This window comes from Elephas maximus, chromosome 3 (assembly GCF_024166365.1).
Source record: "Elephas maximus indicus isolate mEleMax1 chromosome 3, mEleMax1 primary haplotype, whole genome shotgun sequence".
NCBI lineage: Eukaryota > Metazoa > Chordata > Mammalia > Proboscidea > Elephantidae > Elephas > Elephas maximus.
Window position 1 is genome coordinate 12814187 of NC_064821.1, and position 15397 is coordinate 12829583.

The window sequence follows — 15397 nt, forward strand, 5'->3', positions numbered from 1 at the left end:
GCTCAGATTACCCGAGGCTAGCCCCCTCTGGACAAGGCTAGCCCGGTTGAGAAGAAGCCAGCCCAGAGTGGCCTAGGCTAGCTCGGACTGGACAAGACCAGCCTGGACAGGGCAACGATGGTCCCTACAGGACAACCTAAGTCAGTGGACAAGGCCAACCAGGATGGACCAGGTTAGCCCTCTGTAGAAGTGACCTGTCTGGGCAAAAGGGTGCCTGGACCAGCATTAAAAAAACCAGTTGCTGTCGAGCCAACCCCCACTCTTGGCGCCCCCACGTATGTCAGAGTAGAACCGTGCTCCATAGGGCCTTCAATGGCTGATTATTTGGAAGCAGACTGCTAGGCCTTTCTTCCGAGGTACCTCTGGGTGGTCTCAAACAGCCAACTCTTTGGTTAGCAGCTGAGCATGTTAACACTTTGCATCACCCAGGGACTCCCGGACTAGCATAACCACCACCAATGCAGAGAAACACTGCTCTTGGGTCAGACTCCTGGAGTTCCAAGCAAGAAACCTCAGCCTCCTTTCCTGGGTGATTACAACCCTGACTTTCTGCCCCACCTCCCACCCTCTTCCCCAGGTACTGTGTGCTCCCTGGGCCCCAGACTCACCAAAGCAACGGTGCCTGTTGTCAGAGAGGACAAAGCCGGCCGGGCAGTGGCACTGGAAGCTTCCGGGGCTGTTGGTGCAGGTACCAAAGAGGCAAAGGTTGGGCTCCTCTGAGCACTCGTCGATGTCTGTAGGGGCAGGGACGGGAGCTGGGTGGGGCACACAGCTTCCTCAGCAGGTAAAGCAGGGCCTCTGCCGGTAGGGGGCCCAACCAGGGAGGGCAGGGGTCCCCAGAGACAGAGCACTGGATGGGCAGTTGGGTGTGGGGGGGGTCTTTCCTACAAGGTCTGGGGCCATGGTCAGGAAAAGTCCATCCCCAGAGATTAAAATTGTACCAAGCTAACTGAGACTGGATAAATGTAACCTATTTTTTTTATATACTGGATGAGGTTAGCCCAGATTGTACTAGATTAGCCCAGATGCGTAGTTAGCCTAAACTGGTGACTGGCCCAGATTGGTACAATCATACAAGGCTAGCCTGGGAGAAGTGCTGCTTGAGGGTCTGCTGTGTGGGGTCTGTCAATTCAGTGTGACCACTTCCCAGTTAGTGTGCCTGGCTCTGCAAAGCTGACGGGCCAGCCTTTGGCCAGGACCCCAGCAGGAGTCCCTGTGACACTAGTGTCTCTCCAGGATCTTCTGTCCACAGACCTTAACCACATCATGACAGGAACTCAAAGACCAGGAAGAAAGGGGGCAGTTCACTCTATGCAGATGTTTTTCAAAGACTCGGATTCCCCCAGTGGCTCCTCTGACTCTCAGTACTGTGACAAGTAGCCACACAAACAATGACTAAGCACTTCTTGTGTGCAGGACCCTGGACTGTGCTACCTCATGCTGATTCATGTCATCACCAACCTGTTATCAGCCTCCCCACTGTACAGAGGCAGAATCCGAGGCTCAGACTGGCCCAAGGTCACACAGCTGGGAGTAGGAGAGATGCTTCTCTTGACTGCATCTCTCAAAACCTCGACCACCACTGACTGAGTGAGGAGTTCTATGTTTGGATGCGCGGAGGTGAGGTGAGACCCCACTCACACCCATTTTACAGGGTTCATGAGGACATTTGTGGCCTCGGAGAGAGAGCACTGACCTGGGAGTCCAAAAGTAATCACAATAGCAATAACAGCATGTGGAGCTGTGTCTGAGTGCATCTCCACCCTCTCCATGACCCCAGAGACACTCACCAACACAATGGTCCCTTTGCCCCTGGAAGCCAGGGGGGCAGATGCAGCGGAAGGAGCCCTCAAGGTTCTGGCAAGTTCCTGGCAGGCAGGTCCCGGCCAGGCTGTGACATTCATTGATGTCTGTGGAGGAGAAGGAGAGAGTCCCAGAACCAGCCAGGGGGCAGGGGGTTCTTGGACTGGGACCAGCACCTGTGGGCACTGTGGGTCAGCCGAGGGCCCCAGGACAAGCCCTCCCAGTAGCAGGTCTGGCTCCAGGGGAAGGGCTGAGATGCAGGAAAGCAGGGACAGCTGGGGGAGAATTATCTGGACCCTGGTAGGAGTTATAGGTGGAGGCAGGTGGTGTACAGGGAGAAGAGGAAACAAGGGTGTTAATCTCAAGCCATTTATAGACCCTTTTGCAGTTTCCCTGGTATCCACTTAGCACTGACTATTCCTTACTCCAGAAAATAAGATTTTCAAGACAGCCTCACCCTAAGCCATGAAACCACAAACCATGGGTGTGATGTGCTGACTTTCTGTTTTCCTCTTACACTTTCAAATGAACACATGGTTCTTAAACTGAACCATACTTACTCAGAAGCACCAACCACAGGTCAGCCTGGAGCAGGGGCTAGGTGGGATGGCCTCCCAGCACCATGCAGAGACTCACCAATGCAGTTCTTCCCATCAGCCTTAAGTTCAAAGCCATCCTGGCAGAGGCAGTGGAAGGAGCCAGCCGTGTTGAAGCACTGCCCAAATCGGCATACCTGCCCTACCAGGGTGGTGCACTCATCCACATCTGCAAAAGGGGATGGGCAGCCTGGGGTCACCTACCACCCACAGAGCCTGAGCAGACTGGGCACTCATGTGCCAGGCTCTGTATATTATGTTATTTAGTTTTCCAACTATCTAAGCATTGATATTTTCTAATACAAGCATTTAATGCTATGAATTTGCCTATAAGTACTCCCTTAGCTTGCATCCTATAAATTTTCAAAGGTTGTTTTCAGTTTCATTTAATTAATAATATTTTCTAATTTCCCTTGTGATTTCCTCTTTGCCCTATGGGTTATTTAGAAATATGTTGTTTAATTTCCAGGGCCCCTGGGTGGTGCAAACAGTTAATGCTCTCACCTGCTGAGAGGTTGGAAGTTCAAGTCTACCTAGAAGCACCTCAGAAGAAAGGCTTGGCCATCTACATCCCAAGGGTCAGCCATGGAAAACGTTATGGAGCACAGTTCTACTCTGACACACATGGGGTCACTATGAGTTGGAGGTGACTTGAGAGCGATGATTTAATTTCTAAATAGTTGTAGATTTTTCTGGATATCTTCCTGTGATTGACTTTAGTTCTTTTAAATTTGTTAAGGTCTATTTTCTGGCCCAGAATATGCTCTTTATTGGGGAATGTCCATGTGCACATGACAAGAATATATATTCTGCTGTTGTTGGGTGGAATGTTCTATAAATATTCAATGGAGTCTAGATGGTCAACAGTGTTGTTCGGGTCTTCAATATCCTTACTGATGTTCTTTCTACTTGTTTACTCTATTATTGAGATAAGAGTGTTGAGGACTTCAGCTATAATTGTGTGTCTATTTCTCTTACCATTTCTGTTAGTTTTTGCATTATATATTTTGAAACTGTTGTTAGGTGCATATGCATTGATGATTGTTATGTCTTCCTGGAGAACTGACCCCTTAATCATTATATAACGTCTCTCTTTATCCCTGGTAATATTCCTTGTTCATAAGTCTACTTGGTCTGCTGTTAATATAAGGTTGCTGCTATTAGCTGTTATCAAGCCAGCCCCGGACTCACAGAGACCCCATGCAAAATGGAATAAAATGCTGCCTTGTCCCGTGCCATGCCCATCAAAGTGTTGTGGGTTTTTTTTAGCTGGTTTTCGGAAGTCAACCACCAGGCCTTTCTCCCTAGTCTGTCTTAGTCTGGAAGCTCTGCTGAAACCTGTTTGGCATTAGAGCAACATGCAGGCCTCCACTGACAGAAGGGGGATGGCTGCACGTGAAGTGCACTGCCGGGAATCAAACATCTGTCTCCTGCATGAAAGGCAAGAATTCTACAACTGAACCACCACTGTCCTCTCTGTCTATGTAAATGATTGCCGTTGAGTCGATTCCGAATCATAGGGACCCTATAGGACAGAGTAGAACTGCCTCATAGGGTTTCCAAGGAGTGGCTGGTGGTTTTGAACTGTCAACCGACCTTTTGGTTAGCCTCAGAGTTCTTAACCACTGCACCACCAGCGCTCCACCCACAATATAAGATAACCAAAATCCATTGCCGACAAGTTGATTCCGACCCACAGCAACTCTATACAACAGAATAGAACTATCCCATAGGTTTCCAAGGTGTAATCTTTATGGAAGCAGACTGCCACATCTTTCTCCCATGGAGCAGCTGATGGGTTCAAACCACCAACCTTTCCGTTAATAGCTGAATGTTTTAACCACTGCGCCACCAGGTCTCCTTCAACATACGACGTTGTTGTTGTTAGGTGCCGTTGAGTCGGTTCCGACTCATAGCAACCCTGTGTACAACAGAACGAAACACTGCCCAGTCCTGTGCCATCCTCACAATCGTTTTTATGCTTGAGCCCATTGTTGCAGCCACTGACTGTGTCAGTCCATTTCGTTCAGGGTCTTCCTCTTTTTCACTGACCCTCTACATTATATAGGATAGGTATTACCATTAACCCCCTTTTTACAGATGAGGACACTGAGGCACTGAGAGGTTAAATGACTTGTCTAGGGTCACATAGCTGGTAGGTGGCAGAACTGGGATTTGAACCTCTGCTGCCTAAGAGGCCATGCTTTTAACCATCATAGCAAACTGCAGCATCATATCACTCAGCTCTCGCTTCATTTTGTCACCTCCCTCTCTCCACTGTCATCACCTCCCATCAACCTCAGTGTAAGCTCTGGCAATGACCCGCCCACATTCCCTTGCTGGCCCCTGGCAACTGAAGGACTTTGTGGCTGACTCATTTTTCAGAGGGAAGCCCGGCCTCTGTGGCTATTTCTCTGAAGGAAAACCTGGGATGAATGCCTTTATTGCAGAGGGGTGCCCTCAGGCCATGGACTCACTTCCCAGTGGGGACCACTGAGGCCCGGCCGCCAGCCCAGCCAGCTCACCCAGGCAATCACCACGGTGTGTTGCCACGAAGCCGGGGAAGCAGAGGCAGTTGTAGGAGCCGACGCTGTTCTTGCAGGTCCCATTTCCACACGGCTGCTGGTCACACTCGTCGATGTCTACCCGAGCAAAGCCCCCGGACCCCACTCAGCCCACCAAAAGCATCAGGGGTAGGGCTCAGGGAGCCAGGGGCTGGCTGGACCCAGCCCACCTCCCTGCATCTAGCCCCATCCACATGGATGGGTAGTGACCCCTGGGTGTAATGCCTGGGAAGTGCCCCTGGTACTATTTATCACCCCCATTTTATAGATGAGGAAACTGATGCACAAGGAAGCTAATTAGTCATTTATACGCAAGGTCTTAGTGACTGGATACAAAACAGGGTCTGTTTTATCTCTAGTATAATTTATCACCCTTATTTTACAGATGGGAAAACTGAGGCAGAAAGAGGAGAATTAGTTGATAATACCCAAGGTCTCAGGGCCAGAACTCAAACCGAGGTCTGTTTATCCACTGGGATGATGGAAGCAGTCTTCCTACCCCCTGCCAGGGAAGTGCAGGCCCCAGACCCCTCACCCAGGGGTGCCTGGCCTGAAAGGATGGAGCTGGAAGGGTGCTCACCCATGCACATGGTCTGGTCCGCTGAGGCCCGGAAGCCGCGGTGACACAGGCACACGTAGCTGCCCTCTGTGTCCACACAGTCACCATGGCTACAGACACTGGAGATCTCCCGACATTCGTTCCGCCCTGGGGGGCAGGCAGTGTGGTGTCACCAGACCCCCGCCCCCTGGTGTTGCTCTGTACCCTCCCACACTGCGGCAGGGGAAGCGAGAGCCTGCCTGGAGACCTCCACTAAAGCTGCTGCTGGGGCTCCAGGCTGCACCATGCCACGAGGTGTGGAACCCCCTGCCGTCAACGGTTTGGCCTTTGGTCCTGGTTCCTGACAGCCGACCACACCTGAGGCCAGCGAATGGGGGCTGACCAGGCCAGGAGAGATCACCTGCAGGATCTAAGCTTCAGGAGGCATGATGTCATCTATCATGGCCATGTAGGGGGGCCAATAAAGGCCTTGGAAGAGGAGGCTCAGTAGAGCTTCCTGGGTGGAGAGAGCAAACATATGTTCTCGGGAGGAAAAGCGTGTCCCCTGGAGGTATGGAAGCTCTGCACTGAGATCCCTCCTGGGCCTTCCCCTGTGTGTATCCTTTTTCCTGCTCTATTAAATATAGCCCTTTCCCTGGAATTTGTGAATCATTGCAATGGAATATCGGACCTAAGAAACAGAGAAGGGGCTGGTGCCACTGACCTGGCCCCACGTGAATGGAGATGAGAGAGAGAAGGGGCCGGTGCCCGCTGACCTGGCCCCTGGCGAATGCGGATGGCAGATGCAGTGCCCACTGACCTGACCCCAGGTGAATGGGGATGGTGGGGGGAGCGCTTGCTGACCCAGTCCCAGTGAACAGGGGTGAGAGAGAGAAGGGGCTAGGTGCTGGCTGATCTAGCCCCAGGTAAATGGGGATGAGAGAGAGAAGGGGCTGGTGCCCGCTGACCTGGCCCCAGGTGAACAGAATGAGAAAAAGGGCTGTGCCGGCAGCTGGGGTCTGGCAGACCAGGGAAGGGAAGCTGAGATTTCCATAGGACGATGTGGTGTGTGGAAGGGATTTATCATCTACCACATCTGGCATCAGAGGTGGGTGAGCTCAGCCTCCCTGGACTAGTTTGCACACGTGCTGACCCACGTCCATCTCAGGCCATCCTCCCCTCTGCCGTACGAGCAGGAGCTCTTGGCAACACTCCACAGTGCAGCAAGGCAGCAAGCAGTGAGCCTGGGTAGAGCAGTGCCTCCCCAAGTCACAACAGGTGGCAGAGTTGGGCTCTTACCTGTATCCTGTCCCCTCGCTTCCCCACCCCGCGCCCTCCCTGGGACCCCACTCACCCACACAAGCCCCGCCAGGTGACAGCCTGTATCCGCGGGTACATTCGCATCGGTAGCTGCCCGGGGTGTTAATACAGTCGGCATTCTGCTGGCAGGGACTCTCCCTGCCGGCACACTCATCCATGTCTGGAGAATACGGCAAATGGGGGAGAGGGGGTGAAGGAGAAGCCTTGCTCCACCCCACCCCCAGCCCCCTGATTTCAAAGTAAAAATTAAAAATTTATGAGGGTGAAAAAAACAGAAACAGCCAGAACTAGACTGAGGATCATTTCCCCATTATACAGATGGGGAAACTGAGGCTCATAGAATTTAAGTGACTTGCCCAGAGAGCACAGTGGGGGACCAGCAACCAACCCAGACCCCCACAGGGGCTGGGACAGATCCCTCGGCGGGGGTGGGTGGGTGGGAGCAGGGCTAAGACAGAGGGATAGGTCAGCACCTTCGCAGACCAGTAGGACGCTGTTGTAATCAAAACCCATGGGGCACTCGCAGCGGAAACTCCCGATCTGATTGATGCAAACGCCGTAGGCACAGATGGCGGGGATCTCTCCACACTCGTCGATGTCTGGGGAGGGCATCAGCCATCAGGTGAGCCTGGCCCCCAGGACATTCTGGGGACCCTGAGCTAAGGTTCCTCTGGGTAGAAAACATGGGGTCTCCAACCAGCACATACTTAAAAAGCCTGCTGTGGTCAAAATAAACCCGCTCACACCAGAGAGAAATTAGGATGTGGGAAGAAATACAGGAAGAGGGAGAATGAGTGTTTTCACTAGAAAACACATTTCCTGTGACTTAGGAACCCTACCTAGAACCTGTCTGTTTGTTTGTTGGACCCAAGAAACGGTATTTTCAATCGCCTCACATGCATGCAAAAATTGGACCATAAATAAAGAAGACTAAAGAAGAATTGAGAATGGATTACACCTCAACATAAAGAAAAATCCTCACAACTGGATCAATAAGCAACATATGATAAACGGAGGAAAGATTGAAGTTGACAAGGATTTCATTTTACTTGGATCCACAATCAACGCCTTGCAAGCAGCAGTCAAGAAATCAAAGGATGTACCAAAAAAAAAAACAACCCACTGCCGTCGAGTCAATTCGGACTCATAGCGACCCTATAGGACAGAGTAGAACTGCCCCATAGAGTTGTACTGCGCAAATCTGCTGCAACAGGCCTCTTTAAAAGTGTTAAAAAGCAAAGATGTCACACTGAAACTAAGAGGTGCCTGACCCAAGCCCTGGTGTTTTCAATCGCCTCATATGCACGTGAAAGCTAGACAATGAATAAGGAAGGCCGAAGAAGAATTGATGGCTTTGAATTTATGGTGCTGGCGAAGAATACTGAATATACCAGAAAAACAAACCAATTTGTCTTGGAAGAAGTACAGCCAGAATGCTCCTTAGAAACAAGGATGGTGAAACTTCATCGCACATACTTTGGACGTGTTCTCAGGAGGGACCAGTCCCTGGAGAGGGACATCATGCTTGGTAAAGTAGCGGGTCAGTGAAAAAGAGGAAGACCTTCAATGAGATGGATTGACACGGTAGCTGCAACAATGGGCTCCAGCGTAGCATGAGGATGGCCCAGGACCAGGCAGTGTTTCATTCTGTTTACAGAGGGTCGCTATGAGTGGGAACCGACTCCAAGGCTCCTGACGACATTCCTGTAAATGTGACCCTGTTTGGGTTTTCTGAAGTATGTTAATTAGGCCATACTTGAGTAGGGTGGGTACTAAACCTAAACCCTTCTGAGTTATAAAAACAGCAGAATAGAAACAGAAACACACACACACACACGTGCACACACACACGTGCACGCACGCGCGCGTGCACACACACACACACAGGGAAGAGGAAGAGGGATGACAGAGACAGATGTATTTACAAGCCCATGAATGCCAAGGATCGCAGCAGCGACTAGAAGCTGAAATAGACAAGGAAGAACCTCTCCCTGGAGCCAGCACCCTGAATTTGGACTTCTGAACTGTGAGAAAATAAACTTCTGTTCTTTAAAGCCACCCACTTGTGGTATTTGAGTAACAGCAGCACTGGGGAAGAAGACAGAAATAATCTTAATAAAGCTCCATTAAAAAAAAAAAAAAAACCCTGGAATCAAGCTCAGTATTCCTAGCAGGGGAACCGGCTTATGGCCCGGGATGAACCAGCTCATGGAATACTCTGACGCAGGGCAACAGACAGGAGACAGCGCTACATATACTAACAGGGCTGGTTCTTCAAGACACACTGTTGTTGTTAGGTGCTGCTGTCAAGTCAATTTCCAATCATGGCAACCCCATGTGACAGAGTAGAACTGCCACATAGGATTTTCTAGGCAATTTTTTTTTTAATCTTTATAGGAGCCAATCACCAGGTCTTTCCTCCCACAAAGCTGCTGGGTGGGTTTGAACTGCCAGCCTTTCCAGTTAGCAACAGAGCACTTAACCACTGTGCTAGCGGGGCTCCTTTTCAAGACACATCGCTGGCTAAAAGAAAACCAGTCGCGGACCCATACATAAGATATAATTTATGTAAAAATCCCCCAGAAAACAAGACCATACATTTTCAATGGGGGACTTATATGTGCCTTTAAATGCTTGAGGAACGCAAACCCACTGCCATCGAGTCGATTCTGACTCATAGCCACTCCATGGGACAGAGCAGAACTGCCCCATAGAGTTTCCAAGGAGCACCTGGCAGATTCGAACTGCCGACCTCTTGGTTAACAGCCGTGTAGCACTTAACCACTACACCACCAGGGTTTCCAAATGCATGAGGAAAGAACTAGGAAAAAGTGCTCTGAGCATGAAACAATAGGAACCCTGGGGAAGTGAGAAGGGAGCAGGTGTGGGGTGGTGAGTAGAGGGGAAGTGAGTCTTATCTGCCATGTTCCAATTTTGTTGTTGTTTACCTGTTTATTGACTACATAAAGGCATTAGACTGTGGATCATAACAAATTATGGATAACATTGCAAAGAATGAGAATTCTAAAACACTTAATTGTGCTCATGCAGAACCTGTACATAGACCAAGAGGCAGTCGTTCAAACAGAACAAGGGGATACTGCGTGGTTTACCAACTTTTTAAATAGCGAGGACACATCTATGTGAGTAGAACGAGTAAAAATGGGTTCATCGATTAAACACTGCACAACTGAAATGGGACACTCAGGTATTAAACTATCCAAAACCTTGTTTAACACAGAGGAAGCGTTTCTATGGCAGGATTACTAGAGAGTCAGGGGTGCTGGGGGTGGGGGATGTGTGGAAGAAAAGGAGAGTGGGCATGGCCAGAGACCCAGGAGAGGACAGAGCAGGTGGGGGCCAGGTGGAGAGGAGCTCAGAGCTGGGAGTAGGAAAGCGGCAGAGGGACCCAGGACTATCAGTGGGGAGCGGTGGTCACTCACCAACAGGCTTCCCTGTGTGGACATCCATGACAAAGCCAGGGACCTGGTTCCCACACAGGATCTGATAATCCACTGGACAAAGGAAAACAGGGTGGAATGGGTTATGGGAAGGATGGATGATGAATGGATGGGTGGATGGATGCATGGATGGTTAGGTGGATGGATGAATAGATGGAGAATGGATGGATAAGTGGATGGTTGGATGGGTGGCTGGGTGGACAGATGGAGGAGTGGGTGAATGGGTAGATGGATGGATGCATGGGGGGTGGACAGATGGAGTAGTGCGTGGGTAGATGGGTGGCTAAATGGAGGGAAGGTGGATGGATGGATGCATGAGTGGGTGGATGGATTGAGGAGTGGATGAATGGATGGGTGGATGGCTGTATGAGTGAATGGATGGATGGGTGGATGGATGGATGAGTGGACGGACGCATGCATGTATGCATGCATGGAGGAGTGGATGTATGTATGGATGGGTAAACTGATGGATAGGTGGATAGATGGGTGGATGGCTGAATGGATGAATGGGGACGGCAGGCCAGGCCCTGCCAAGGAAACCCCTGCCCTGCCCATCGCCTCCTCCACCATGTTTCTGCAATCATGCCATCCCTCTATCTCTATAGTCCAGCTCTCACCCAGCCTCCTCTAACCAGTCTCCCCCCTGCCCCTTCCCTGCCTCCACTTTGACCGGCACTAGGAGGGTTAAAGAATGGGCCCTGTGCAGTGTGCTCTTCCAAAGTGCAGACCGCCCTTCCCCACCCCTTCCCTAAGTGAGTGCCATCAACCACTCCCCACCACCCTCACGATGAAATCTTCAGTACGGACCTCAAGGCCCTCAGCCCCTGCCCCCGTCTTTCCTCCAACCATTACTCTCCACTCCATCTACATTGATTTATTTACACATCTGGACATGTCATGCTCCGTCAGGCCACCACACTTTTGCAAGAGTGCCCCCGTGACCACGCTCCAACCCTGAGGACTACGGGCAGCCAACCAGGAAGGGCCCCTGACCCTCCACCCTGACTCCAGGCAGTTGACGGCACCACCCTTGGGGTCCCTGAGCAACCCACTCTCCCATTATATCCTGCTGATGCTGAGATGTAGCCTACCAGCCCTCACTCCCCAGGAGGAGCAGGTATACCTGGATGCAGGTGTTGGGACCGAGCCTCCTGGCCACCTGTCCCCAGGTCCTGTCTGGTCCCCTGCCCACATCATGAGAAGAACGGGCCAATCGCAGCCAGCCCCTCTGTTGGCATGGACTTCCACCTTGTCCTATTCTACCTGCCACCTAGCTCCAGGTGCATAAGTTCAAGAGCAAACACCTAGGTCCCAGCAGGCAACTGCGGTACCACATGTGCACTGTCTTGACAATCCCACAGTCAGCTTTGGTTGTGTGCATCTTCCTTCCAGCCTGCACAACCTGGGAGGGGCAATAGTCTTTCTTATTCTTGCTTCCTAGGACTAGCATAGGGCCTGGCACCCAGAGATGCTGAACAATGACCCTGCCCATTGGATGTAAACTGCTAGCTGCCCCTTCTCATCGTGCCCACTCCTGCAGCTCTCAGATGGCCTGGCCTGGCTGCTAGATCATTCTGTCAGGTATCGACCCAGTTGCTAGCCTATTCTGCTTCGTCCTGCCTCTGGGCCTTTGCTCAGGCTGTTCCCCTGCCTGGAACACCCTTCCTCACCCTGACCTACCTCCTCATCAGGGCCGCAGTCCTGCTCAGAGCTTCCCTGAATCTGCCCTTCCCCCAGCCCCGGGGGCCCTGGTTCCTGTAACCAGCTGTGCCTTCTTCCTAGCCCAGTCACTCAGTGAGCCCCCAAATGCTCTGTGGAAGATGCCTTGCCCTCCCCCCTAAAATTATTCATTTCTGTACACTGTGATGTAACTTTGGCTCTTCAGCTGTCATGAGAACAAGGTGGGCTAATCCAGGGGCCCAAAATGGTCTGTGCCTCTGTGAAAACCAAACACCAAACCAGCTGCCCGTCGAGTTGATTCCAACTCATGGCAACCACACCTGTTACAGAATAGAACTGTGCTGCACAGGGTGTTCGAGGCTCTGGCCTTGTGGAAGCAGATCACCAGGCCTTTCTTCTGAGGCACCTCTTGGTTAGTAGTCTAGTGTTTAACCGTTTGTGCCACCCTGGGACTCCTGCGCCTCCTTAAGCAGGGCACTAAGAAGGGCCAGGTGGGAAGAAGGCACTCACGGCTGGTCGGGGTGGGGCAGGCCTCACAGGGTCTGTTCCAGGCCCGGCCGATGTTGTAGGAGCAGCAGCACATCTTGTGGGTCACGTTGAAGGCCAGCTCATTCCGACACGTGCCATTGTAGTGCCGGAAGCAGACGCTCTTCCTCATGTCTGTGGTTGGGGTCGGGGAGAGGGGTCATGAATCTGTTTAGAAATTACCGGCTTGATGATTCTCTGCCCGCAGACTTGAGGCCACCATTCATATTGTAGTTTTCATTGGGTAGTGCACAACCCGGGCAACCATTCATGGCAGCCCTGAGTCCTGCAGTCTCATCTGTCTCATTCTCTGCTACGTCTCAGTGCCTCAAATACACCCAAGCCCTCCCTCCCCCCGCTCCCCAAACACACCTCTGCACATGCTTCCAAGGCTCAGAGACTCTCAGTACTCCCTCCCGCACCCACATCCCGCTCCCAGTCATCACACTTCCTACCCATGCAGTTGTTGCCACCATTAACTTGCAGGTACTCCGCAGGGCAGACGCAGGTGTAGTTCCCCAGGGTGTTGTAGCAGGTGCCAGGGCCACAGATGCCCGAGTGTGTGGAGCATTCATCGATGTCTGCGGGGGGGGGGGGAAGGGGGCGTCTGGGAATTGTCTGGATAAATCCCCCCTCCCACTCCAAATCCAGGGGAACCACTTCACCACGAGCTGGAGTTTGGTTTCAAGATCAGCTTAAAATGCACAGACATTCAACTCCTAGGTATACAACCCAAAGAACTGAAAGCAGGAACGCAAACAGATACTTGTACACCAATAGTTCATTGCAACATTACTCACGGTAGCCAAAAGGTGTGGAAACAACGCAAGTGTCCATCAACAAATAAATGGATAAACAAAATGTGGTATATACACACAATGGAAAATTATTCATTCATGAAGAGAAATGAAGTCCTGAAACATGCTACGACATGGATGAGCCTTGAAAACATTATGCTGAGTGAAATAAGTCAGTCACTAAGGGACAAACAGTATATGATCTCTCTTATGTGAAATATCGAGGGTAGGCAAGTACATAGAGACCAAGGGTTATTAGTGGCTACTAGGGATAGAGGGAGGAGGAAAGTGGGAGTCACTGCTTAGGGGTCACTGAGCTTCCGTTAAGGGCGATGGAAAAGCTGGAAACATAGTGGTGATGGCTGCACAACATGAGAAATATATTTAAAGTCACTGAATGTACGTGTAAAAAAGCTTGAGATGGAAAATGTCTTGTTACATATATTTTTACCACAATAAATTTTAAAAAGGAATGGATGGGTGTTTGTTTAAGATGGATGGATGAGTGGATGATGGGTGGATGGATGGATAGGTGAGTGGAGAGAGGGGTGAGTGGATAGATGAATGGATGGTTGAATGAATTAATGCGTTTGTTATAATGGGCCAAAAGAGCTCAGAATTAGAATAGCTGGGCCAAAACCAGTTTCCATCATTCACTAGCTGAGGCCTCTGGAAAAGCCCTTTAACCCCACTGAGCCTCAGTTTCTGCATCTGAAAAACGGGGATAGTAGGAACACCTCCCTCATGGGGCTGCTATGCTGATCAAATGAATGACCGGTGGGGTGTGTTCAGCACAGCGCTGACACACAGGGGGCTCTCGATAAATACCCGTTAGTACTAGAATTGTTGCCCGTTACTGTTATACTTAAATGAGAACACAAGTAAACAGGTAAAAGAAAGCTGGGCCGGTTTCTTCTCTTGTCTTTACCTTCCCATCCTGAGCTCTGGGTCAGGGTCAGCCTTTGGCCAAGGGAGGAAAGTGTGGCTTCTGTTGTAAAGCCAGGTCACTTCTGAGCAGGTAGGAGGGCAGAGGTAAGGCAAGGGGAGGAGAAGGCAGCAGAGCAGACAGAATACAGGGGCATTCTGATGAAGCCTTCTGTGATGGTTAATTTTATGTGTCAACTTGGTGGGGCTATGGTTCCCAGTGGTTTGGCCAAATGCTAGTGTAGATGTTGTCATGGAGTAGTGACATCTGATTAAATCAGTTGGCCTTAGGTAGAGCCGATTACCTTTGTGATGTGATACGATATGTTGTGATGTGATATAGTGACCTTCTGTAATGTAATGTAATGTAATGTAATGTAATGTAATGTAATGTAATGTAATGTAATGTAATGTAATGTAATGTAATGTAATGTAATGTAATGACCTTCCCCATTTCAATCTAATGTAATATAATGTAATCACTTTCCATAATGTAATCTAATTAATCGGTCAGTTGAGGTCATACCAGTGTAGGGTAGATCCTAAACCTAATCACTTCTGAGTTGTAAAAAGACCAGAATACACACAGAGATGCACACATAGACAAAGACAGACAACACGTGAGAATTGTCTACAAGGAAAGGAACTCCAAGGACTGTTGGCAGTCACTGGAAACTAGAAGAGAGGCTCACGGGCAGAATCAACACGGCCAAGATACTGACTTGAAGTTTTAGCCTCCAAAACTGTGAGAAAATAAATTTCTGTTCTTAAAGCCACCCATTGCGGTATTTGTGTTACAGAAGCACTAGGTAACTAAGACAGCTTCCCCCTCCCAATCCTTCTAATAGGCTCCAGAGAGCAAGGTAGGTGAGCAGGCTCCAGGGGTATTTCAAACCCCAGTAACTGAGAAGGAGGTGAGGGTGAGAAGGGAAGGGAGGCAGGGAGTGAGGGAAGAGGCTGGCTTAGCCTGGGGAGGATCCATACTCACCCTCACAGATGCGGGTGTCCTCATTCAGGTGGAATCCAGGCGGGCATTCGCATTGGAAGCTGCCGAAGGTGTTGACACAGTCGCCTCCCTGGCATAGGCCTGGCAGCTCCTGGCACTCAACGATGTCTATCAGGAAGTGAGAAAGCTGTGATCGGAGGCTAAACCCAAGCAGAGGACTCAGGGGACACCTGCACCCTGCCC

At 50.5% G+C, this 15397-nt stretch overlaps 1 protein-coding gene across 1 annotated transcript in view; it reads right to left on the reverse strand.

The window, feature by feature from the left end:
* FBN3 (fibrillin 3) overlaps nucleotides 1-15397 on the reverse strand; it is an 82380-nt gene that overhangs the window by 31609 nt on the left and 35374 nt on the right. Inside the window, exons 37-47 of the mRNA XM_049875805.1 lie at nucleotides 15197-15322; nucleotides 12943-13068; nucleotides 12473-12622; nucleotides 10265-10336; nucleotides 7295-7420; nucleotides 6856-6981; nucleotides 5544-5669; nucleotides 4925-5041; nucleotides 2440-2568; nucleotides 1791-1910; nucleotides 609-734 (exon numbers count right to left, since the gene is read on the reverse strand). Coding sequence (XP_049731762.1) covers nucleotides 609-734; nucleotides 1791-1910; nucleotides 2440-2568; nucleotides 4925-5041; nucleotides 5544-5669; nucleotides 6856-6981; nucleotides 7295-7420; nucleotides 10265-10336; nucleotides 12473-12622; nucleotides 12943-13068; nucleotides 15197-15322 — 1344 coding nt within the window. The remainder of the gene's footprint in view (nucleotides 1-608; nucleotides 735-1790; nucleotides 1911-2439; nucleotides 2569-4924; nucleotides 5042-5543; nucleotides 5670-6855; nucleotides 6982-7294; nucleotides 7421-10264; nucleotides 10337-12472; nucleotides 12623-12942; nucleotides 13069-15196; nucleotides 15323-15397) is intronic.